At 43.3% G+C, this 26,870-nt stretch overlaps 1 protein-coding gene across 2 annotated transcripts in view; it reads right to left on the bottom strand.

Annotated features, from left to right (window-relative positions):
- GTF3C3 (general transcription factor IIIC subunit 3) overlaps nt 1-26,870 on the bottom strand; it is a 45,086-nt gene that overhangs the window by 14,912 nt on the left and 3,304 nt on the right. Inside the window, exons 2-11 of one of the 2 annotated variants that reach the window (XM_084816699.1) lie at nt 23,220-23,325; nt 13,275-13,453; nt 12,544-12,667; nt 10,940-11,131; nt 6,762-6,927; nt 4,797-4,944; nt 3,894-3,966; nt 3,690-3,737; nt 2,446-2,520; nt 924-1,027 (exon numbers count right to left, since the gene is read on the bottom strand). In XM_084816699.1, coding sequence (XP_084672825.1) covers nt 924-1,027; nt 2,446-2,520; nt 3,690-3,737; nt 3,894-3,966; nt 4,797-4,944; nt 6,762-6,927; nt 10,940-11,131; nt 12,544-12,667; nt 13,275-13,453; nt 23,220-23,325 — 1,215 coding nt within the window. The remainder of the gene's footprint in view (nt 1-923; nt 1,028-2,445; nt 2,521-3,689; nt 3,738-3,893; nt 3,967-4,796; nt 4,945-6,761; nt 6,928-10,939; nt 11,132-12,543; nt 12,668-13,274; nt 13,454-23,219; nt 23,326-26,870) is intronic. The other variant, XM_084816706.1, reaches the window with a different exon arrangement.

Raw genomic sequence — 26,870 nt, forward strand, 5'->3', positions numbered from 1 at the left:
GCAAACAGCTGATGCCACATGGCAAACTGCTGATGCAACTGAGGGGCATTTCAGAAGCACTTTGTGATTTGGCAAGAGGACTGGCTTTTTTAAAAAGGCAAATTTCCCACAGGGCTTGTACATGGGCAGAGGCTCCTCTTTGGATCCCAGGCCGTATTTTCATAGGACCTCCACCACCATGCTGCTGCCAAAAGCATATCTGCCTTCACTGTACCTGAACTGGATTTGGTTTCAGAAGAATGGTGGGCAGTCAGATGTCAAATGCAGTATTTAATGGCATATGTATACTGATTTGGTAGAGCTGTTGGCAATTTTTATGAAGTTGCTTCTCATAGCTATATTCCCATACAGTGAAGGTCACACTTTTTGCTACTAACAGGTGTTAGACAGTGCACAGTTGCTCTTCACAGTGTGTGCCTTCCAGTTGATAAGGATGCTCTTTCTATGCTGTGAGAAACTTCATCTGCAGCCAAGAGAGAAAGGCCTTGGTAAAGGGGGAGGGGGGCAGTGTGTGTGTACTTTCTGACACTTCTCTAACTCGGTGAGATGTGCTTTATAAACTCCTGAGCAGATTGGCCTGTTACCAGTTCTTGTCTGAGAGAGGGAAGGTGCACCACCTACTCAGATAACCATCCTTGGGACAGCGCCCGTCACTTCTTTGAGAACCGGAGTGATTGAACCAAGAGTTATGAGGTGTGTAAGCTTTCTTTCTTTGCTTTTTATTCTCTGCATCCATTTTCTATCAATAAACCATCATTCTTTCACACAAGTGGACTTGAGTTATACTGGTACCTTCGCATCTGTTTAGTGTGGGTCTCAGTTGGACCAGGCCCCAGATTTAAGACAGGACCCTTCTTGGTATACTGTGGTATCATATACAAAATTCACTATCCATGTTTTTCTTTGTTCTGTTTTGTACTTACATCAAGAGGCTCCAAGATATTCAGGTGAACCAAGCAGACCATGAGTTTCACAGTGATGTCTATGGGAACGCCATCTGGTATACAACAGGTAACCTTTTCTGAACCTAGGGAATGAGAGTGGTGTTAGTTTTTTTAACCCAGCATCTTTTACTAGTGGGACCTGCAACAAAATGTTGCAGTGCGCAGTGCTCCTTTTCAGTGCTCCTTTTCAGGGTTCCAGTCAGCCAGCCATGCCCCTTTCCAGGATACTCTATTTCATTTCCCCTTGGCTTTCCATTTTCCCCCCTCCACCAGTCAACATTCTGTCCCCATTGGGCATGATCAGTCTATTGGGCTGCCTGGTTGCAGGGTTTTTTTCCTAAAGGTTTTTTGTCTAAAGATTTGTTGTAGTTTTGCAACCCTCAAGGTTTCCCCAAGCATGGTAATACCTCCCTCTTGTTCATGGTTGCTGCCATTTTAGCTCCATAAGGATAGGCACTCGCAGAAGGAATCCCGTGTGTGCTTGTGTGTGTGTAGAGACAGAGAGAGAGAGATTTTACTATCCTTGCTATGTTTTGTCTCCTCTGAACTTCCCCTATAATAAAAGCCAAATTCTAATGGATCACATATCCCCCTTTTTATTGGTAGCAACAGTAGTTAAGAGACCTCTTTAGGAACTACAGGAATAAGGTAGTACTAGCACAGCCTTCCCCAACTTGATGCCCCCCAGATGGTTTGAACCTCAACTCCCATCAGTCCCAGCCACAATGACCAATGGTTATGAATACTGGGAGTTGTATTCAAAAACATCTGGAGGGCACCAAGGGGAAGGGGAGGGGAAGGCTACCCTAGGGCATTCTCTTGCTTTCCCCCAGCTTCTCTTAACAATGCACTTAACAACGCCCTCCAGGTGGGGAACTTGCTGTCTGAGGACACATGTGGACCTTGGCTCGCTTTGCACATCCAGCCCACTTTGGATGGTGACTCCACCCACATTTGGCTCTGGCCACACCCATTGCTGGAACACAGTCCAAATCGTTTTTACTAGGCTCATGCTGACCTTGACAGGAAAAAGGTTCCCCACCCTAATTTTATGGGTATCACTTTTTTGTCTCTCCATGTAAAAATTAACACCAGGAGGAGAAACACCACAAAAATGTTTAATAAGAAGACAAAATCAAACATACCACTTATAACTGAGGCGGGGGGTGGGGGAACCTCTTGAGACTCAACTACGTGGTGGAGAGGTTTGACTTTCCCCAGTTAAAATAATCTGAGACTTGAAAGAACAGAGAACTTGAAAATGTTAAAGAGGAGATCTAGATTATGGGCTTTAAAAACAAACACCTATACATCAGATGACAGAGAGAGCTTACATTTTGTGGCTAAACATGGGGTTTTTGCAGGGCACATTTTCATATTCTTTTATAACAGCTATACTTCATCACTATCACTTTTACCCCCCAGGTATTTATCTTCTGCTTCCTGGCAAGAAACTTAGACTGCAGAGATAAAACTACTTTTGAGAAAATAACTTGCTCACACAGAGAACTGGTTTCAGGCACAAGATCTTGCTGATCAGTTGCTGCTTCTTGATCCTCCTGCATTTCCGTTGCCTCTTTTATTTGGGGCAGGGGAGAGCAGGAAAAGAGAGAGAGAGAGAGAGAGAGATTATGAAGGTTCTTCCGCAAACCCAGAATTACTAATTCTGCTGCTTCCTTTGTTCAGTAGCTTTTTTCTGGCCAGCCACAGCACTGCGACTTTTATTAATACAAAGCAAATCAAGCTGGAAAAAACTCCTAGCCAGATGGGTATAAAAGCAGAGTGCCAGAAAACCTAACATGACACACTAATATCAATATCCATTCTATGATTGTACTCCCGGAATGTATGACAGAGGGTAGTATCTAGTTAAAAAAATTGATGGAGGATGGGTGGGTGGGTGAGGAACAGTACAAATCACTGGATACAGTTGAAAGCCTGCACCCCAATGACCCCTCCAGAGCATGGGTGGGCAACCGACTGCCACATGCAACTCTCAGCTGCTTCTGGTACTGCCCATGAAACCGGGGAGCCTCACTCACTTTTCCCTGCTGCCCAGTTGGTTGGTGGGGAAAAGACTGCTGTCCTGCACTGCTGTTAGCAATGCCAGGACAGTATTCTCAGTCGAGACATGAGGGCGGGGGGGAGGAGTTGGAGAGGCTTTCACTTCTCCGCCAGTGATGCTGATGCTGCTGGGACTGCTGTTTCCCCACCCAAAACAAGAAGTGCTTTTGCACACAGATCAGGTCTTATATGAACTGTGAAACTGTTACGCCTGTTTTGCAAAGACAGAGTCCATTCTAGGAAAGCACTAGAAACTGAAGGGTACTGAATACCAGAAGGGTTGCCGAATAAAGTCATGGAAGGCACTTCAGATACAGTTCACGAAGAAAACACAATTCCTTTCCTGCAGCCAGTGTTCTATACAATGGGGCGGTTCACATGACACAAGGGTGGTGAATAAGCCACGAGGGTGGTGAATAAGCCACAGTGGTTGTTAACCACCCCATGTGTGCTGCCCAATTGACCTAATAACCCTTGCCGGGAGCAGCTTGTCGTGATGTCTGAACCCGGCGAAGGTGAGTGGCTGGGGTGATTAACAATCCACACAGAACCTAAGCATAATTAGGCTTGAAATTAAAATACCGCCCCCCCCCACGCATATTGTTTTATGCAGCAGAGGTGAACAGCAGCCAGAATATCTTTAGTATTTTAGCTCCTTAATTGGTCTCTTACATCACGTACCAGCATGCAAATGTGTTGCCATGTCTCTCCATTTTTTCAAGGGCAAAACTGTTTTTGAAAAAATAAGGCAAATATGAAGAGACACAATGCCAAGGAGGATTTAATAACATATCTTTAAGTAGCGCCAGAAGACCTGAATACTTCAGAAGATTATGCACCATGTACAGGGAAAGCTTAATGCAATGAACTCAATAGCTCTAATACCTTTATTCTCTGCAGAAGAATCTCTTTCTGAATCTTTTTTTTCAAGTACAATTCCTGAAAAATCTGTAATAACCTAAAAATAGAAACAGTTCTTAACATGATAATGAAACTAGCCTCATGTAAGAGTACACTAAAATAATTTTAGCTAAAACTGAGGTACTTTAACTATTCAAGAGGGCAAATGGTGCAGACCTGTTTATAGGACTGTACCAACTCAGAGTTCAGTGCCACATATCAAGGCAAAGGTTAGCCTTATGCAAACCCATCACTCCTTCCCCTCCCCAAGATTCTAGTAGCAACATCGTCACGTGGAGACTGCCCCACATGTTCACTGAAACGTTCCATTTGGCTCTTAGATGACTGCTCAGGCTCATATACCTAAAAGTACAGCAACCTTTCTGAAGTTCAGCCAAGAATGCTTTATGACCAGTACTAACTGCCAGAGGTTCTCACAGCAAGGGCACAGAGAGAAGCTCTCCTGGCAATTGCACAGTTGGTGCCACTCTCTCAACCCAGAAAATTGTTAAAGCTCAAGAATAATCTGCAATCATGGTAAACGCTGTTTATTCAGCCCAGCCTTGGGTTTCCAGATGTTGTCAGATTACAAAGCCCATCATCCCCAGCCAGCTGGGCCAATGGCTGAGGATGGGAGTCGTAATCCACTAGCACCTGGGGATCCAAGGTAGAGAAGGGCTGATTTTAGCCTATTTTTAGTGTCAACTGTCAAGCCAGTATTGGAGGTGCGGTTTCAATGGCAAATAGGTTTTATTTGGACGTATATTAATTGTTTAACTTCTTGCTCCTAAGGATCTCGGATAGGAAATGTAGATTTATGCATTTTCAACAAACAGGGTCAACGCTGCTTTTCCCTAATGTGTCTAAAATGGACATTGATATGCTTACTGCCAATGCTTTATCATACTGCTTGTTAGAAATGTACAGCTCTGCAGCGATATTAACATCTTCCATGGATACAAGACTCTGGTGTTTACTAAAGGCTTCTTCCATTATCTCAATAGCAGCAGCGATATCGTTGGCTTCATAGTAACTCCTGTGGAAACAGGGCAGTAATGGGACAATAGTTAATACAGGTAACCCATTTTCAACATTACAGAAAAGGTATAAAACACCACAGAGGTCCCTGGAAAAGCAGTAAAACAAAATTCCCCAAATGAGGGACATCTATCGCGTGTTAATGTGAAGGACGAGTAGGTCATGTTGCTTGTGTGTGACTAAACATGGATGCAGGGTGTCACTCTCCACTTTGTAATATACAGGCTGCATTTGGACTTCACACAAAGCCAAAGTTTAGCTGTACGTGAATGAACCCAGCATCACCGTAGGTTCACGTACCTACCATCTGCCTCCCACTGAGCTGGGAGGAGGCGTTTGGAAGCTTTGCTTCAGCTTCTGATGAACCACAGCCTGCCATGTTGTCTGAACTTGGAACGGTGGTTAATCCTAACTATGTTTACTTTAAACTAGCCAGATTCATAAGCCATATTTTGAAGCTGGCTTTCCTGAAACTAACCACAGTTAAGATTAACTACAGTTTGATGCGTTTGGACAACATGGCAAACTGTAATCAATCAAAAGTGGAAGTGAATGATTCTGAACTCCTCCTCGCACCCATACTGGAAGAGGAGAATGGAGGGGAGAGCGTGAGAGGCAAAGGGGAGGTTAGGGTCACTTATGCCTCGCTAAACCATAGTTTAACATTGCGTCCCAATGAAACCATTGTCTTGGAGTTTGAAAACGTCTCCACTAACATCAGTTTCTTGGATTTCACCTATTTCAGTCAATACTCATCAAGTGTTATGATTTCAGCAATACTGTCTTCTTCTTTTATTGGAATAGCCTTCTGTTCTCAGCCATCTCCCTTACATGCCCTCTGAAATCCCATTCCTGCAAAATGTTTCCTGACCTATAGGATCAGGGCATGGTGCGAAGCCATGTCATGCAGCCTCAGTGCTGAAGCTAAGCAGGTCCGGGTCTGGACAGTGCCTGGCTGGGAGACCACCTGGGACTCCTAACTAAGCTGGCTTGAGTTCCATGATGCAAGAAAGGTAAGATACAAATGTAGTAAATAAAAAAACTAATTCTGTTCTGCCTGTAACCCCTGCACTCCCTTTTCATTCCTCCACTTTCAAATATTACCTTTCCCCCTTCACCTCCATTCTGCCTCTATTACTTCCAGCATGTTCCTTCCAAGGCTAACAATGGTTACTAGTAATGGTAACTATATATTACCTCCTGTAATAGGCAGTATGGCTCTCAGTACATTGCTGGGAAACCCAAGAGGAAGGATGCTGCTGCACTCATATTCTGGTTGTGAGCTTCCTAGATCTTCTGCCTCCAAAATCTTTGCAACAGCTGGATTCTTTGCAGAACACTGAAAGGTTAATTGCATTTAAATGCCTTCTTATCTCTGATTAGTGACTGGAGACGACAGCAAGAGAAGCTTGCAGGCCAAATGGAAAACCTCGGAGGCTACATCCAGTCTGTGAGTCGCAGTTCCCCACCCCTGCCATAAGGTATCTGGTTGGCCATTGTGGGGACAGAATGCTAGACTATCATGGCTCTTATGTTCTTATCTCAGTCCCATTCATTGATGCCACACTTTTTGCCTCCACTGCCAATCTAATGCCACTGTAACACCAAAGTCACACGTTTTCTCCCACTGCACTGGCACAGTGGCTGTCATTCTATTTCTTCCAAACCATTTAAACATGGGCAGCATGCTATTATTGTGTTCTGTATTGTACCTGATGCAACACTGGTAGTGAGAAAAACGCACACATGTTGGAATGGTGGAGGTGCTGCTACATTTCAGCTTAGCATGTTGCAAGTGTTCCGCTCAATACTTACTTTGCCATATCTCTAGCCAAGTGCATAAAGCGATCACCATCAAAAGGGGTCAGAAGATTTAAGATGCGCCGGTAGCCATCCATTGCCAGTTTATGTTCCCCCAACTGTTCGTAGAGACTCGACCTCTCCCATAAGTAACGCACATTAGTGGGATCATACTTCAGAGCTATAAAAATAGAAGAGGGATTGTAATATTTGTGAAACATAATAATTAATATCCCCTTCATGAATCACTGCCTTGTCGTGGCAAAGGGGCTTGCCTAACTCAGTGAAGCCATAAGCTATGCCGTGCAGGGCCACCCAAGACAGACAGGTCATGGCGGAGAGTTCTGACAAAATGTGGTCCACTGGAGAAGGAAATGGCAATCCACTCCAGTATTCTTGCCAAGAAAACCCCATGGAACGTATCACAAGGCTAAAAGAGATGATGCCGGAAGATGAGCCCCTCAGGTCGGAAGGTGTCCGATATACTACTGGGGAAGAGCAGAGGGAATTTCCAAGTAGCGCCAGAGTGAAGCGGCTGGGCCAAAGCCAAAAAGACACTCAGCTGTGGATGTGTCTGGTGGTGAAAAGAGAGTCCAATGCTGTAAAGAACAATATTGTTTAGGAACCTGGAACGTAAGATCAGTGACTCAAGGTAAGCTGGAGGTGGTCAAACATGAGATGGCAAGACTGAACATCGACATCTTGGGAATCAGCAAACTAAAATGGACAGGCATGGGCGAATTTAATTCAGGTGACCATCATATCTACTACTGTGGGCAAGAATCCCTTAGAAGAAATGCAGTAGCACTCATAGTCAACAAAAGGGTGGGAAAAGCAGTACTGGGGTACAATCTCAAAAACGACAGAATGATCTCAGTACGAATCCAAAGCAAACCATTCAACATCACAGTAATTCAAGTCTATGCCCCAACCACTGATGCCGAAGAAGCTGAGGTTGATCGGTTCTATGAAGACCTACAACACCTTCTAGAACTAACACCAAAAAAAGATGTCCTCTTCATCGTAGGGGACTGGAATGCTAAAGTAGGAAGTCAAGACATAACCAGGATAACAGGCAAGCATGGCCTTGGTGTACAAAATGAAGCAGGACAAAGGCTAATAGAGTTTTGCCAAGGGAACATGCTGATCATAGCAAACACTCTTTTCCAACAGCACAAGAGGCGACTCAACACATGGACATCAATAGATGGTCAATATCGAAATCAGATGGATTATGTATTTTGCAGCCAAAGATGGAGAAGCTCTATACAGTCAGTAAAAACAAGACCTGGAGCTGACTGTGGCTCAGATCATGAGCTTCTTATTGCAAAATTTCAGCTTAAATTGAAGAACATAGGGAAAACCACTAAACCATTCAGGTATGACCTAAATCATATCCCTTATGAATATACAGTGGAGGTGAGGAATAGATTTAAGGGATTAGACCTGATAGACAGAGTGCCTGAGGAACTATGGACGGAGGTCCATAACACTGTTCAGGAGGCAGCAACTCAATCCATCCCAAAGAAAAAGAAATGCAAGAAAGCCAAGTGGCTGTCTGATGAGGCTTTACAAGTAGCTGAGGAAAGAAGGGAAGCGAAAAGCAAGGGAGAAAGGGGAAGATATAACCAACTGAATGCAGAGCTCCAGAGAATAGCAAGGAGAGACAAGAAGGCCTTCTTAAATGAACAATGCAACGAAATCGAGGAAAACAACAGAATGGGAAAGACTAGAGATCTCCTCAAGAAAATCGGAGATCCCAAGGGAATGTTTTGTGCAAAGACGGGCATGATAAAGGACAAAGAAGGCAGGGACCTCACAGAAGCAGATGAGATTAAGAAGAAGTGGAAAGAATACACAGAAGAACTATACAGGAAAGATCTGAATGTCTCTGATAGCCATGATAGTGCGGTCACTGAACTTGAGCCGGACATCCTCGAGAGTGAAGTCAAGTGGGCCTTAGGAAGCATTCCTAACAACAAAGCTAGCGGAGATGACAGTATTCCAGCTGAGCTATTTAAAATCCTAAAAGATGATGCTGTTAAAGTGCTGCACTCAATATGCCAACAAATTTGGAACACTCAACAGTGGCCACAAGACTGGAAAAGGTCAGTTTACATTCCAATTCCAAAGAAGGGCAATGCCAAAGAGTGGTCAAACTACCGCACAATTGCGCTCATTTCACATGCCAGCAAGGTGATGCTCAAAATCCTACAAGCTAGGCTTCAGCAGCATGTGAACTGAGAACTACCGGAAGTACAAGCTGGGTTTCGAAGAGGCAGAGGAACTAGAGATCAAATCGCCAACATTCGCTGGATCATGCAGAAAGCAAGAGAATTCCAGAAAAACGTCTATTTCTGCTTCATTAACTAAGCTAAAGCCTTTGATTGTGTGGATCACAACAAACTGTGGCAAATTCTTAAAGAGATGGGAGTACCAGACCACCTTACCTGTCTCCTGAGAAACCTGTACGAGGGTCAAGAAGCAACTGTAAGAACCGGACATGGAACAACCGATTGGTTCCAAATTGGGAAAGGAGTACGACAAGGCTGTATATTGTCGCCCTGCTTATTTAACTTATATGCAGAGTAAGGAAGGCTGAGCGCCGAAGAATCGATGCTTTCGAACTGTGGTGCTGGAGAAGACTCTTACGAGTGCCCTGGACTGCAAGGAGGTCAAATCAGTCCATCCTAAAGGAAATCAACCCTGACTGCTCATTGGAAGGACAGATACTAAAGCTGAAGCTCAAATATTTTGGCCACCTAACGCGAAGAGAAAACTCCCTGGAAAAGACCCTGATGCTGGCAAAGATGGAAGGCAAAAGGAGAAGGGGACGACAGAGGATGAGATGGCTAGATAGCATCAACGATACAATGAATATGAACTTGAGCACACTCTGGGAGAGAGCGGAGGACAGGAAGGCCTGGCGTGCTATGGTCCATGGGGTCACGAACAGTCGGACATGACTTAACGACTGAACAACAATAATTAATGTTAATTATAATAATTAATAATAATATTATAAATAATATTAATCTTAACAACAACAGGAAAACTGCTTGAATTCTGCCAAGACCTTACCCTGGCAAAGAAAAACTGGACAAAATCAGGTATTTGGACCCTGAGAAAATTGCTCTCACAACATAGAAGTGGAACACTAATTTTCAGAAGCAATATACGTTTGAGTATGAAAAGCTGGGGACAAGAACAGGGGAAGGCCTTTACCTTCATGACCTGTTTGTGAGTTCAGAGAGGTACTTGGCTGGTCTCCACTGGAAACAGAATGCTGGACCAGATAGATAGATTGGTCTGATCCAACAAAGCAATTCATATGCTCCAATGCATATTAAGTCAGGTCATATTTTCCTCCACTGTTGCATGTCTTTACATCACTATAATAATCTTTCACAAGTTGAAATTCATTTATAGAATGTGGTGATAAAAGTTTATAGTAGGATGCTGGCACTGGCTTACTAGAATAAGGTCAAATCTATATATTATGTTTTTCATACTATCATGTAGTTATCAGCAGCTTGTTGAAGCTATCATGGATCAATTCCCATAAGTCATTTTATCATGTCATTCCCAACACCAAGAGGTGGACATGATAAGCCTGTTATGTATTAGCAAGACAACTCTTTAAAATCGACTGTATATAAACATACAGTGGCCACATTCAGATGATCATATCTTGCCTTAATAAGCCAAGATATGAAAAAGGCTTTCCCCCATGCATGCAGCTCCTGTGCTCCTTTCTTCATGGCATGCCTCAATAAACTAAGATGTCTCTAATTAATCATAGTTTCCCACTTCATCTGAATCAAGAAATTATAGTTACAGCTTTAGTGCAAGCCAAGTTCTTAAATTGGGTTAATAAGATCCTAAGTTATCCTGAAGCTGGTAACCAAAGCTTCCCTCTTAATTATAGACTTCCTGGCTTATCAAGGCATGCTGCAAAAGGAGAAGCAGAAGGACTGCACTGCAGGCAAAACACTTCTGCATATGTCAATGTATTAAGCTGAGATACAATCATCTGAACTGGACCAATGAAATCAAGTAACGACACTGCTAGCAGCAAAATGATAGCAAGAAATAAAAACTGCATAGTGGTCCTTGATGCAAAACAATCGATAATGGATAAGCAAATGCTATTTCATTTCATTTATTAAACTATGCTAAATGGATTAGATTACCTTTTGCGTAGCAGAAGATGGCCTGTTTAATATTGTCCTGCTCAAGGGACATTTCAGCTAACCTAACCCACTCCTCGGTGTCACTGGGGTTTAAGTGAGCAGCGATCAGTTCAAACTGTAAAGACTTCTCCATATCTCCTTGGTCTTCATAGATCATGGCAAGAGTTGAGAATGGCTCGTATGCAAGAGGAGCTACTCAAGAGAAAAGCAAACATGTGTTAGCATTTTAACCAACTTGTTGATACTTTAGCACATAGAAGAAGACCTTTATTTTGCCAGTGCATAAAGATCCATTGACTACCAGCTTGTTTCCAAATGCAATCCAAAGTGCTGGCTTTGACTTATGAAGCCCTAAAATGGTATGCAACCCTGAAGGTATGAGAAGGAGTGCTTGCTCCCCCATGAACCTGCCTGGTTGTTAACATCTTCAGAGCTGAGGTCCTGCTCAAGATGTCCCAATCTTGAGAGAGGAGGTGGGAAGCAACAAGGGCTGGGGTACAGATCTGTTTGCCTACATCAGGGGTACAGAAGCTCTTTCAGCCTGAGGACCAAATTTCATTTCTGAAAAGCTCTTGAGGGCTGCATAGGTGGGACCGAAGGCCAAAGAGGGCAAGGCCAGAATACTAGAAATACCAGCATACTGTAGCTTAGAGCTATACTGCCAGAAACTGAGCCTCAGGAGAGAAAATAGGGAGTGGGGGAAAAAACTGCACAAAAGCCAAGGAACCACGAAACAATTGGAAGTCAGGGGAAAGGGGGTGGGGCCATTGGAGAGCTCCAGAGAACCAAATTGGGACCCCAGGCAGGCCACATTTGGACCCCGGGTCTGAGGTTCTACACCCCTGGTCTACTTCATCATCTTTTTTTGCAACAGATGAAAAGTTTTTATGTGCCCACTCTCATAGCAGCATTTGGATTTGCTGTTTCATGCTGCCTTTCCCCATGTTTTAGTTTACATGATTTGTCTGCTGTGGATTTGTTGTTACAATAACATTGTTTTAAATAATTATTAAGCTGCCTGAAAGTCATTTGGCTGAAAGGTTGGATAAAAATATTTTTTTCAATAAGTCACTCACAAGGCATGCCTGCTAACTGGGACATTATAATAAGATAAGAACAGCCAGGCCAACTCCCGTTTCTCATCCTGTAATGAAGGGCCAACATAAGAAAGGAAGAAATCTGTGTAAGAACAGTGACCAAAACCCAAAGAGCTGTGTAGGAAACATACAACAATGGGTTATATCCTGTTTACCACTGTTACTTAGAGTAGACCCATTGAGATTAATGGAACTTAAGTTACACTAATGTTGGATACAGCCAAAAGCTTTTAAGCCACATCCCCTCTAAAGGCGATCTCTGGGAAATTGGGGGAAAGGCCTCCAATGAAGAAGGAGAAGCTGTGCTTAGAAAATAAGTGTGAAGGCCCCAGCTAAGGAGCTCCTTAGACCCAGCCAATGGAATTAGGTGAAGCAGATGCAGCAGCTGTCACAAAGTCAAAGCTATAGTGGGCCCATCATATACAAGCAAGGATGTTCCAATACAATTTCTGTTGCCAATTCAAAATCTCATTCACCCCCCCCCCCACCACACACACCAATAGATACCTTGCCTGATGATTTCCATGCACATCAGAATAGCTTCTTCATGTTCACCTCGAGCAAACCTAATATTAGCTTCACCCATGAGGCCTCTCAAGGCACGAGGCAGTTTGCTTCGGGGTCGTTTTTCCTATTAAATAGATGAACATCAGTTTGTTTCAGTAGGGTTAATTTAAACTCAAATTCAAGCTGCATTAACCGCTTCCAACGAGATACGCATTTTTTTCTTAGTAACAATGACACTTGAACTGAGGGTATTTGTTGCCCCTTCCATTATGTTTTAGTCTGAGCAACCCGCATGGTCAGTGATCCATAAACTGTTGGGGGGGGGAACCCCTTTAAATCAGACTTCCTCATGGAATTATGGAATCAAGCAGTAACTTCTTAAAACATGAACAAATCAAGCTCAGAAGACATTAGGAAACATCATAGAACATCTCCAGTGGGAAACTAATGTTAGATACTGGAGTCTCAACCAAGCTCTAGTTATGTGCAACAACTAGTGGTTCAAGAGAGGGCCAAGAATCCCCTTCAGAAATTACACCCAACCAATTCAATGGGGATGAAATTGGCATTGGGATACATGTCCAGATGCACATCAATATCTGCAACATGCATGCATGTCTCTTGTTGGGTTGGTGTTGCTTCCTCAGTACGGTGCTGCAAGGGCATATTTCTTTATTGTCTTTTAGCCACAGCAAAGGGCACTGGAGGTTTTAAACTCTTAAAATATTCACCTTCATCATTTTCTTAGTTTCTCTATTCAGGACCATCTCCAGTGCAAACACATCTCCTGCGGTAGGTTGTTCAGAGATCTCTTCATCTTCATCTTCCTCCTCCTCCTCCTCCTCATTCTCTCCCATCATAGAAGCAAAAACACGATGGACAGATTTACTGACCCCATCAGACGTCTCTTCTGGTTGGGGAGAGAAAGGTTGACAATGCTAATTAACCAGGGTTAGAAGGAATGGATGAATCAGCGAGGTTTCTGAAATCGTAAAAAGGGCTTTATTAGAAGAAAAAGTGCTTTATTAGATTAGAAAAATCAGCAAAGCAACTACATTAATTTACAGAACTGCTTTTATTCATGTATCTTTTTGTGCTTAGAACACTGAGGCTGGAATCATAAACACACTATGGTTGGAATCCTATGCGCATAACAGCAAACTTAATAGATAACATTAGGACTTAATTCTAAGTAAATGTGCTTCAGATCAACAGAAGTAATTAACATCTCTGAAACCAAAGATGTTTATTTTCTACCCAAATGGTAGTTTTTAGGTTCAGTTACCAGAACTAGCAAGGGAAAGTCTTTCCCTCTCTAATAGTACAGCTACTACTAGTAGTAGTCTAGCTTATTTGAGCCTTATCCCAGGACTATGGTCAAATAAGTAAAGCTTTCCATTTTGTTACTTTCTTTCTAGCATTCAATGGAACCTTCTAAAGTATGTTCCTATGTTGGGCCTCTATAGTGGGGGGCTCCAGCAAAGGAGATCGTTACCTTGTCGTGGTGCTGGAGCTTGAGCACCTCAATGACGCCATGAGCTAAACGGTGAAGGGCCACTCAAGACGGGAAGGTCATGGCAGAGTCGTTGTTGTTCAGTCGTTCAGTCGTGTCTGACTCTTCGTGACCCCATGGACCATAGCACACCAGGCCTTCCTGTCCTGCGCTCTCTCCCGGAGCATGCTCACGTTCATATTCATTGCATCGGTGATGCTATCTAGCCATCTCATCCTCTGCCGTCCCCTTCTCCTTTTGCCTTCAGTCTTTCCCAGCATCAGGGTCTTTTCCAGAGTTTTCTCTTCGCATTAGGTGGCCAAAATATTTGAGCTTCAGCTTCAGTATCTGTCCTTCCAATGAGCACTCAGGGTTGATTTCCTTTAGGATTGACTGATTTGACCTCCTTGCAGTCCAGGGGACTCATAAGAGTCTTCTCCAGCACCACAGTTCAAAAGCATCAATTCTTCGGCGCTCAGCCTTCCTTATAGTCCAGCTCTCACAGCCATACATTACTACTGGGAAAACCATAGCTTTGATTAGACGGACCTTTGTCGGCAAGGTGATGTCTCTGCTTCTTACTATGCTGTCTAGGTTTGCCATAGCTTTCCTCCCAAGGAGCAAGCATCTTTTAATTTCATGGCTACAGTCACCATCTGCGGTGATCTTGGAGCCCAAGAAAGTAAAATCTGTCACTGCTTCCATTTCTTCCCCTTCTATATGCCAGGAAGTGATGGGGCCAGATGCCATGATCTTCGTTTTTTTAATGTTGAATTTCAAACCAGCTGTTGCACTCTCCTCTTTCACCCTCAACAAGAGGCTCTTTAGATTCTCTTCGCTTTCTGCCATTAGGGTGGTATTGTCTGCATATCGGAGGTTGTTGATAATTCTCCCGGCAATCTTAATTCCGACCTCTGATTCATCCAACCCGGCGTTTCTCATTATGTACTCTGCATATAAGTTAAATAAGCAGGGTGACAATATGCAGCCTTGTCGTACTTTCCAAATTTTGAACCACTTGGTTGTTCCATGTCCGGTTCTTACTGTTGCTTCCTGACACTCCAACAGGTTTCTCAGGAGACAGGTAAGGTGGTCTGGTACTCCCATCACTTTAAGAGTTTGCCACAGTTTGTTGTGATCCACACAATCAAAGGCTTTAGCATAGTCAATAAAGCAGAAATAGACGTTTTTCTGGAATTCTCTTGCTTTCTCCATGATCCAGCGAATGTTGGCGATTTGATCTCTAGTTCCTCTGCCTCTTCGAAACCCAGCTTGTACTTCCGGTAGTTCTCGGTTCGTATACTGCTGAAGCCTAGCTTGTAGGATTTTGAGCATCACCTTGCTGGCATGTGAAATGAGCGCAATTGTGCGGTAGTTTGACCACTCTTTGGCATTGCCCTTCTTTGGAATTGGAATGTAAACTGACCTTTTCCAGTCTTGTGGCCACTGTTGAGTGTTCCAAATTTGTTGGCATATTGAATGCAGCACTTTAACAGCATCATCTTTTGGGACTTTAAATAGCTCAGCTGGAATACTGTCATCTCCGCTAGCTTTGTTGTTACTAATGCTTCCTAAGGCCCACTTGACTTCACTCTCGAGGATGTCCGGCTCAAGTTCAGTGACCACACTATCATGGCTATCAGGGACATTCAGATCTTTCCTGTATAGTTCTTCTGTGTATTCTTTCCACCTCTTCTTAATCTCATCTGCTTGTTAGGTCCCTGCCTTCTTTGTCCTTTATCATGCCCGTCTTTGCACAAAACGTTCCCTTGAGATCTCCAATTTTCTTGAAGAGATCTCTAGTCTTTCCCATTCTGTTGTTTTCCTCAATTTCGTTGCATTGTTCATTTAAGAAGGCCTTCTTGTCTCTCCTTGCTATTCTCTGGAGCTCTGCATTCAGTTGGTTATATCTTCCCCTTTCTCCCTTGCTTTTCGCTTCCCTTCTTTCCTCAGCTACTTGTAAAGCCTCATCAGACAGCCACTTGGCTTTCTTGCATTTCTTTTTCTTTGGGATGGATTTCGTTGCTGCCTCCTGAACAATGTTACGGACCTCCGTCCATAGTTCCTCAGGCACTCTGTCTATCAGGTCTAATCCCTTAAATCTATTCGTCACCTCCACTGTATATTCATAAGGGATATGATTTAGGTCATACCTGAATGGTTTAGTGGTTTTCCCTACGTTCTTCAATTTAAGCTGAAATTTTGCAACAAGAAGCTCATGATCTGAGCCATAGTCAGCTCCAGGTCTTGTTGTTACTGACTGTATAGAGCTTCTCCATCTTTGGCTGCAAAGGACAGAATCAATCTGATTTCGATATTGACCATCTGGTGATGTACATGTCTAGAGTCACCTCTTGTGCTGTTGGAAAAGAGTGTTTGCTATGATCAGCGTGTTCTCTTGGCAAAACTCTATTAGCCTTTGTCCTGCTTCATTTTGTACACCAAGGCCATGCCTGCCTGTTATCCCAGTGATTTCTTGACTTCCTACTTTAGCATTCCAATCCCCTATGATGAAAAGGACATCTTTTTTTGGTGTTAGTTCTAGAAGGTGTTGTAGGTCTTCATAAAACCGATCAACCTCAGCTTCTTCGGCATCAGTGGTTGGGGCATAGACTTGAATTACTGTGATATTGAATGGTTTGCCTTGGATTCGTACTGAGATCATTCTATCATTTTTAAGATTGTACCCCAGTACTGCTTTTCCCACCCTTTTGTTGACTATGAGTGCTACTCCATTTCTTCTAAGGGATTCTTGCCCACGGTAGTAGATATGATGGTCACCTGAATTAAATTCCCCCATGCCTGTCCATTTTAGTTTGCTGATTCCCAAGATGTCGATGTTCAATCTTGCCATCTCATGTTTGACCACCTCCAGCTTACCTTGATTCATTGATCTGACATTCCAGGTTCCTAAACAATATTGTTCTTTACAGCATCGGATTTTCTTTTCACCACCAGACACATCCACAGCTGAGTGTACTTTCGGCTTTGGCCCAGCCGCTTCACTCTTTCTGGTGCTACTTGGAAATACCCTCTGCTCTTCCCCAGTAGTATATTGGACACCTTCCGACCTGAGGGGCTCATCTTCCGCGTCATCTCTTTTAGCCTTGTGATACGTTCCATGGGGTTTTCTTGGCAAGAATACTGGAGTGGGTTGCCATTTCCATGGCAATGAATTGCCATGGCAGAGAGGTCAGACTAAATACGATCCCTGGGGAAGGAAAAGGGCAACCCACCCCAGTATTCTTGCCATGGAAACTAAATGGATCAGTACAACCAGAAATATGTTGGTATACCATCGGAAGATGGGACTCCCAGGTCGGAAGATGGTCAAAATGCTACTGGGGAGGAACAGAGGATAAGTTCAACTAGCCCCAGATGTGATGACGCAGCTAGCTCAAAGCCGAAAGGACGGCTAGCAGCCGATGGTGCTGGTGGTGAACGACGAATCCAATGTTCTAAAATCAACATACCATAGGAACCTGGAATGTAAGATCTGTGAGCCAGGGCAAATGGGATGTAGTTATTGGGGAGATGTCAAGATTAAATATAGACATTTTGGATGTCAGTGAACTGAAATGGACTGGAACGGGCCACTTCACATCAGATGACCACCAGATCTACTAATGCGGACAAGAGGACCACAGAAAAAATGGAGTAGCCTTCATAATTAATAATAAAGTGGCTAAAGCTGTGCTTGGATACAATCCAAAAAATGACAGAATTATCTCAATTTGAATTCAGGGTAAGCCATTCAACATCACAGTGATCCAAATATACGCCCCAACCACAGATGCTGAAGAAGCAGAAGTAGATCAGTACTATGAGGATCTGCAGCACCTACTGGATAGTACACCAAAAAACGATGTTATTTTCATTACAGGAGACTGGAATGCTAAGGTGGGTAGTCAAACGACACCTGGAATTACAGGCAAGCATGGTCTGGGACAGCAAAATCAAGCAGGACATAGGCTGATAGAATTTTTCCAAGACAACTCACTGTGCATAACAAACACTCTCTTCCAACAACCTAAGAGATGACTTTATACATGGACTTCACCAGATGGTCAACATTGAAATCAGATTGACTACATCCTTTGCAGCCAAAGGTGGCGGACATCTATACAGTTGGTAAAAACAAGACCTGGAGCTGATTGTAGTTCAGATCACAAACTTCTTATTGCACAATTCAGAATCAGACTAAAGAGAATAGGGAAGACCCACAGATCAGTTAGATATGAGCTCACTAATATTCCTCATGAATATGCAGTGGAGGTGAAGAATAGATTGAAGGGACTAGATTTAGCAGATAGGGTCCCGGAAGAACTATGGACAGAAGTTCGCAACATTGTTCAGGAGGCGGCAACAAAAAACGTCCCAAAGAAAAAGAAAACCAAGAAGGCAAGATGGCTGTCTGCTGAGACACTGGAAGTAGCCTGAGAAAGAAGGAAAGCAAAAGGCAACAGTGATAGGGGGAGATATGCCCAATTAAATGCAAAATTCCAGAGGTTAGCCAGAAGAGATAAGGAATTATTTTTAAACAAGCAATGCGCGGAAGCGGAAGAAGATAATAGAATAGGAAGGACAAGAGACCTCTTCCTAGAAACATCGGAGGTAAATTCCAGGCAAAAATGGGTATGATCAAAAACAAAGATGGCAAGGACCTAATAGAAGCAGAAGAGATCAAGAAAAGGTGGCAAGAATATACGGAAGATCTGTATAGGAAGGATAATAATATCGGGGATAGATTTGACAGTGTGGCCAGTGAGCTAGAGCCAGACATCCTGAAGGGTGAGGATGAATGGGCCTTAAGAAGCATTGCTAATAACAAGGCAGCAGGAGATGACGGTATCCTAGCTGAACTGTTTAAAATCTTGCAAGATGATGCTGTCAAGGTGATGCATGCCATATGCCAGCAAATTTGGAAAACACAAGAATGGCCAACAGATTGGAAAAAATCAACTTATATCCCCATACCAAAAAAGGGAAACAGTAAAGAATGTTCAAACTATCAAACAGCGGCACTTATTTCACATGCCAGTAAGGTAATGCTCACGATCTTGCAAGATAGACTCCAGCAATTCATGGAACAAGAATTGCCAGATATACAAGCTGGGTTTAGAAAAGGCAGAGGAACTAGAGACCAAATTGCCAATATCCGCTGGATAAAGGAGAAAGCCAGGGAGGTTCAGAAAAACATCTACTTCTGTTTTATTGACTATTCTAAAGCCTTTGACTGTGTGGATCATAACAAATTGTGGCAAGTTCTTGGTGGTATGAGGATACCAAGTCATCTTGTCTGCCTCCTGAGGAATCTATATAACGACCAAGTAGCAATGGTAAGAACAGACCACGGAACAACGGACTGGTTTAAGATTGGGAAAAGAGTACGGCAGGGTTGTATACTCTCACCCTACCTATTCAACCTGTACGCAGAACACATCATGCGACGTGCTGGGCTTGATGAAGCCAAGGCTGGAGTTAAAATTGCTGGAAGAAACATTAACAATCTCAGATATGCAGATGATACCACTTTGATGGCTGAAAGCGAGGAGGAGCTGAGGAACCTTCTGATGAAGGTGAAAGAAGAAAGTGCAAAAGCTAGGTTGCAGTTAAACCTAAAAAAAAACAAGATTATGGCAGCCAGCTTGATTGATAACTGGCAAATAGAGGGAGAAAACGTGGAGGCAGTGACAGACTTTGTCTTTCTAGGTGCAAAGATTACTGCAGAAGCTGACTGCAGCCAGGAAATCAAAAGACATTTACTTCTTGGGAGGACAGCAATGACAAATCTTGATAAAATAGTGAAGAGCAGAGACATCACACTGACAACAAAGGTCCTTATAGTTAAAGCAATGGTATTCCCTGTAGTAACCTATGGCTGCAAGAGCTGGGCCATAAGGAAGGCTGAGCGAAGGAAGATAGATGCTTTTGAACTGTGGTGCTGGAGGAAAATTCTGAGAGTGCCTTGGACTGCAAGAAGATCAAACCAGTCCATACTCCAGGAAATAAAGCCAGACTGCTCACTTGAGGGAATGATATTAAAGGCAAAACTGAAGTACTTTGGCCACATAATGAGAAGAAGACAGGATACCCTGGAGAAGATGCTGATGCTAGGGAAAGTGGAAGGCAAAAGGAAGAGGGGCCGACCAAGGGCAAGATGGATGGATGATATTCTGGAGGTGACGAACTCGACCTTGGGGGAGCTGGGGGTGGTGACGGCCGACCAGAAGCTCTGGCATGGGCTGGTCCATGAAGTCACGAAGAGTCAGAAGCGACTGAGCGAATAAACAACAAATAGTGGGGGGACTGCCAAGTATCACATCATAAAGTTTTAGGGCACAGCAGTGCCTGTGGTTAACATTGCTCCATTTTAATTCTCATTAGAATCTGGACATGGCCACCTTCAGCCACATTAAGAATCATTCTAAGTCCATATAATCTACATATTCACAGCCCTTGGTTCAATAAGAGAGAGACCCAGAGTGGGCAAGAGCAGTAAAACAAAACCAAATGTAGCAGAAAAGTGCCTTAGTTCTTAATTTAGCTTGTGTCCCTTCGATATGATGCAAACAGGAGACAATTCCTGGCATTATGGCTTCTCACAATGTGAATTTCTCACAGTCTGATCACTGGAACCACATGGTTTGACTTAAAATGGCAAGGAGGATTCTTAACTAAGCAAAAGCTCATTTTATGAGCTGGCATTTAATGTTACCTTAGCCCTGTCTTCCTCAACCTGGCATCGTCCAGATGTGTTGGACTACAACTCCCACCATGCCCCAGTAATGGCCATGCTGGCTGGGGATAATGGGAGCTGTAGCCCAACACATCTGGGCGATGCCAAGTTGGGGAAGGTTGCCTTAGCCCATGTTCCATTTAGTTGGTTGTGACTGGCCCTATAAGGCCCAAATACATGTATGCTTTACAAAAAGTGTTCTCAGAATACAAGACAGATAGCGAACATCCTTGAAATAGCTTCTCTCCACAGATTATTTGCTAACCAAATTGAGATTCATTAGTACAGGAGTGTATAGAAATTCCAGTAATTAAGTCCTCATTACACTAAAATACCCTTTTAACATTTCACTACAGCCATTCCAAAGCTGCAGACATATTTTAAGTTTTCAGAGAATTATAGGTGAAAAATGTAGAGGTATCTTTGCCCATTATATGCATTTCATTTTTTCTGTTCCACTGTGGTCGCTGGTCAAACAGATTTTTCCAGGTTTTCATAGTGCTTTCAAATTGTGCCTGGAAAAGCTGAAGCTGGTGGCAGCTAGTGTGGTGACCATTAAAACCCTATACAGTTCCGGCCCAGCCTATCTCAAGGAGTGCCTCCAGCAACACCAGATAGGCCGCTCAACAAGATCAGCCTCGGATGGCCTTCTCTCTGTCCCATCAGCCAGGACAGCTAGGCTGGTGAGGATGAGGGAGAGGGCCTTCTCTGTGGTGGCCCCCACTCTGGAACTCCCTCCCTAGGGAACTCCGCCATGCCCCCTCTTTAATGAGCTTCTGCCATGCATTAAAAACGTGGTTGTTCAGGCAGGCGTTTGGGGTGGGTTAGGGTAATTTTAGAAATGTGATGTTTTTAATGTTGAATTTTATTGTTTTGAACTGTTTTTATTGTTGTACATCGCCCAGAGTGGCTGGGGGACCAGCCAGATGGGCAATTAATAAATTTAATAAATAAATAAAAATAAACAAGCTTGTGTGTATGTTATGGTGTCCCTGTCACAAGCACCTTTAGCAGTGTCTATCGTTATGGTAACACACTTCTTCACACCTGTCAATTGCACGGGCCATTTCTGAAACTGCTTGTAAAGCAAATTTTTAGTATGTGAACAGGTGGGTGATTTTCCACATTTGTGCTTATGTGGTCCTTTAATACAAAGGGGGAAACAATGCAAGATTACTTTGTCTCTGCAATGTTCCCTGTTTAAGGATATTGTCTTATCTTTTTAGTTGCACTTGAGAGTGAAATTGACTAGACCAGAAGCTGTTCCAATCTGGTCTAGTCAATTTCTCCATTTCAGTGACTCATATGGGACTAAGGAAAGTGTCTGCAACTGGGAGAATCTCTGCAGTTAAGGCTTTTCTGCCACATTATGTTCGTACAGTTTTTAAGCTACCAATCCTGGATTAGGAGTAATACTGTGGTGGTAATTGTGAGGAAGTTGCTTCCTTTGCCCCCAAATAAATAATTATTTATACACAGCCTAAGACATTTCAAACATTTGCAGTATATTTATAAGGAATTGGTAAGCCAAGTGACAACTTTCTGAGGCCGTAAGAAAAAACAAAATGGAACAACCCAAGAGCATAATAAACTGGATCACTGAAAATAATGAAAAGGCCAATTAGTACAAACACTGATGTTTATACTGATAGAGTATTTACAATTAATAATGGAGTCCTACATTTTCATTGGATTCACAAGGAACATCTAGATTTACTTTATGTAACTCTACATACAAGCATTTCTTGTGGTTCAGTCTCAAGAACAACCTGGTCTTGTGGATCATTTTCAGCTACAGAGACACAAGTAAGGCTTTATCTGTCGCTGAACACAACCTGCCACCTGAAAAACAGTCCTACAAGACCTGCCCCATTCCCCTCCTCCCCCAGTCCTTTAAGGAGATCAGTGAATATTCTGGGAGCACCGCTGTAGCATTGCTGAAGATAAGTCGGTGTTGATTTGGCCATTGCCTCTGAAAGAGATCTGAGCATTCCAAGGAAGAGCAGGATGTGAACGTAATAAACCAACAAACAATAACACAATATCCTCCCTAACAATCAACAAGCCAACAAAAGTGGTCAGGACAATGGCAATCCCACTACTATATTGGTAAACCTGGAAACTGGGAACATAGGAAGCTGCCTTAGACTACCAGATCATTGGTCTATCTAGCTCAGTATTGTCTTTCAACACTGACTGACATGGCCCTGCAGGCTTTCCCAGCTGTACCTACAGATGACAGGGACTGAGCCTGGGACCTTTTGAGTGCAAAGTATGGACTATATCATTGCCAAATTAGTAAAGCATGTACTACATGGCCATCTCTGAGATCAAGAAAGCTGTGATCATGTTTCCTCCCCAAGCAAGATGGCGAATAATCCATATTTGTGGGTATGGCATATTTAAGGAGATTCCTTCAGTGAAACAGCCAGTGTAGTTATGTACCTTCAGCTTCACTGTGTCCCTGAAGTCCAGCAGATGATCCTTGTCCAGATGTAGAGGGAGCATCCGGGTCTTCCGCATTTTCCTCAGCAAGTACATTTTCTCCATCCTATAAAGATCCGAAAAATGTCTAATGGTCTTTTCCTGAACTAATTTGTTGGGACTAACCACAGGACAGTATCTTTTAGAGCATCCAGAAAGAGCCGTATGCTCAGTTTATCGGGCTCCCTTTTCCAGTGCGTAACTGCCTGTGGTAACACGAAATACAGCATAGTACAAGAGCTGCATTGACAGAGCAATTTAAACACCAGCAAATATTCCAGCCATCGTCACAAACACCGTTACTTCCATTTAACTAATGCTTTTTAAAATTGTTAGTGCTCTCTAATGTAGATACTGCACACACTCTAAGGAGCTGTTTGGCTGTTGACTACCCCCCACCCCTCATATGCATTCACATTCCTCTCACTACACACAGAACAGCTAAACCAAATGACATCGAGGAGGTCCTGAACCCTTGCCTGGACCCAGTAATGGGATGGATGAGGACCAATACACTGAAGCTGAATCCTGACAAGATGGAGGCACTGTGGGTGAGTGGTTCCCAGATCCAGGAAGTGGTTGTTCAACCAGCAATAACCCTCTCCTGCTCATTCCCCAGTGACTGGCATTCAGTGGCATGATGTCTCTGATCCTGCAGACAGCATACAACCATGCTGACTGGTAGCCATTGACTGATAGCCTTTTCCCCCCATGAATTCATCCAATCCCCTTTTAAAGCTATCTAAGTTTGGCTGCCACCACCACAGTTTAACTCTGCACTGTGTGAAGAAGCACTTCCTGTTGCCTGTCCCAGATCTCCCACTATTCAGCTTCAGTGGATGACCCTGGGTTTTAATATTATGAGAGATGAAGAAGAACATCTCTTTATCCACTTTCTCCACCCCACCCTAAAGGTTGCAACCTTTCCTTGCAGGAGAGTTGCTCCAGCCCCCCGATTATTTTGGTTGTCCTTTGCTGCCTCTTTTCCTTCCCAAAGTCTCTACATACACCACAGAGCATATGACAAATTACACTATAGGAAGCAGAGCCAATAACAACTCTGATGCTCCACAAGGCTTCAATAAATCTGTGCATGTGGAGGGGGGCAGTATTGTGTACACTGCTGTGTACACCACAATGCAGAAACTCAAGCCTACCCTCCTGAATAACTTTACACTATTCTCTGGGTTATGTAAATGTAGCCCCATCATTTTATTTTTAAGTCACTTCATTCTAATTCATTGTATATGAACTTTGGATACAATCCAAAGCAAGACATACCTATGTCTAAATCTGTGTGAAAATGTGCCATGAGAACTGCTACATGCATTTCTGTTTCCAAGAGACAACCCATAAATCTGAGGACCAGTTCACAACTGGTCCTTGAACTTGAGTCTAGAAATGTGAAGATGCAGGGCGGGGGGGAATGAGGGGGAAAGGGCGGACTCCCAATACTTTTTTTGTCCTTTGTGGAAAAAATGAGGTTTCTTCCTAATTTTTCCCCTCTCCCCACCCCCATTTGAGGGGGGCTCACAACTCTATTTGGGTCTTTTCTTGGAGACAGAGAAGAGTATGTTTTCTGGACCTGACATAATTTTGACTGCAAAACTTCAAGGTGAAACTACACATTATCAGAAACACATGGCTGTTGCAAAAAAAAGAGTTCACCCCCTCCATAATGCCTAGTACAATTTAACCTTGTCCAAACATCGTTAAATTAAGGCACCAAGCCATATAAGCACTAAACACAGCCTCACATATATGCAAGACTCACCTCCTCTTTTCTCTTGTGACAAGTAATTTGTGTTACCACATGATGATACAGACAGCATCGATGCTCATCTGCCCGTCTTGTATCCCTCTTTGCATCCTTCATCTACCAACCTTGCTCCGCCCCTACCATACAGTCAGTCATTACCATGTATGCTGTTCTCCCTAACCCAAACAAAAGCATATAGGGAAAGCGAAGGATCAGTGTGCAGCTAGGTGGCCACTGCCCTCCCAATCTCCTCCCAACCTGTAGAGGAAGAGGATTGGGGCTGAAAGACCAAAGGAAAGTGTGAGGGTATGAAGGCCATATGAGACTGTAGAAGGTGTGGAAGTTAAGATCAGGTACCTTAAGTTACGACTTCCATTGTCTTTGGCACACAGTAAATTTGTGAGCATTTTAGCTCCCCTCTTAAATCAAAGGTTTTTATTAGACTGTAGAATACTGTATTTGTCTCTGGATAGTGTGTTGTAGATTTTGTCTTTTCAACATATGGAACATCTGCTATTCATGTTTATTTGTACAGCTTAATTTCATTGGACTCGATGGTCTTATAGGCCCCTTCCAACCCTACTATTCTATGATTCTATGGAAAGCAACAGTAGGGCAATACCTGGTTAGTTTGGGGTTGGTGATTTTCCTCATGGACCAACTCAACTACCTGCCGTTTTTGTCTACTTTAAAGATTAAAAGGACATTGGTAGTGCAGGAGAAGAGGAGTAGCTCATCTTTTTCTGCTAAAAACAGTGAAAACAGGCAAATCAGCACAGCTCTTTACTCATGTATTGTACATTAAAGAGAAAGAAAATTTTGAAGTTTTCCCACTATTCAATTATTTTCCCCAGAAAAGCCAGACTGTGTGTACGAACATGCATGAGAGAAAGCAATCCCAATAACTTTGCTTGCAGTCGTAAAAATACAGGTATCATCATCCTTAATATGGTAATTCAAATTAAATCACATGATTAAGGTGGGGAGGTAGATGAGGAGGAGGTTATGATCAAATCACGAAGCACCATCATAGTTGTGAGTGAGTGCACTGTTCTATCCATTTCAATGAATGCTTAGAATCATAGAATAGTAGGGTTGGAAGGGGCCTACAAGGCCATCGAGTCCAACCCCCTGCTCAATGCAGGAATCCAAGTCAGAGCATCCCTAACAGATGGCTGTCCAGCCTCGTCTTGAACGCCTCCAGTGTGGGAGAGCCCACCACCTCCCTAGGGAATTGGTTCCATTGTCATATTGCTCTAACAGTCAGGAAATTTTTCCTGATGTTCAGCCCATGGAGGAATCTGGCTTCCTGTAACTTGAGCCCATTATTCCGTGTCCTGCACTCTGGGTTGATCAAGAAGAGATCCTGGCCTTCTTCTCTGTGACAACCTTTCAAGTACTTGAAGAGCGCTATCATATCTCCCCTCAGTCTTCTCTTTTCAAAGCTAAATATGCCCAGTTCTTTCAGCCTCTCCTCACAGGGCTTTGTTTCCAGTCCCTTGATCATCTTTGTTGCCCTCCTTTGAACCCTCTCCAGTTTGTCTGCATCCTTCTTAAAATGTGGTGCCCAGAACTGGACACAGTACTTCAGATGAGGCCTAACCAGTACTGAGTAGAGGGGAACTACAACTTCCCGGGATTTGGAAGCTATGCTTCTATGAATGCAGCCCAAAAGAGCATTGGCCTTTTTTGCAGCCACATCACATTGTTGGCTCATACTCAGCTTGTGATCAACAACAATTCCAAGATCCTTCTTGCTTGTAGTGTGGTTGAGCCACGTACCCCCATCTTGTAACTGTGCATTTGGTTTCTTTTTCCTAGGTGCAGAACTTGGCATTTATCCCTATTGAATT

This window comes from Heloderma suspectum, chromosome 1, assembly GCF_057233095.1.
Source record: "Heloderma suspectum isolate Gila_16-S chromosome 1, 16-S_ref, whole genome shotgun sequence".
NCBI lineage: Eukaryota > Metazoa > Chordata > Lepidosauria > Squamata > Helodermatidae > Heloderma > Heloderma suspectum.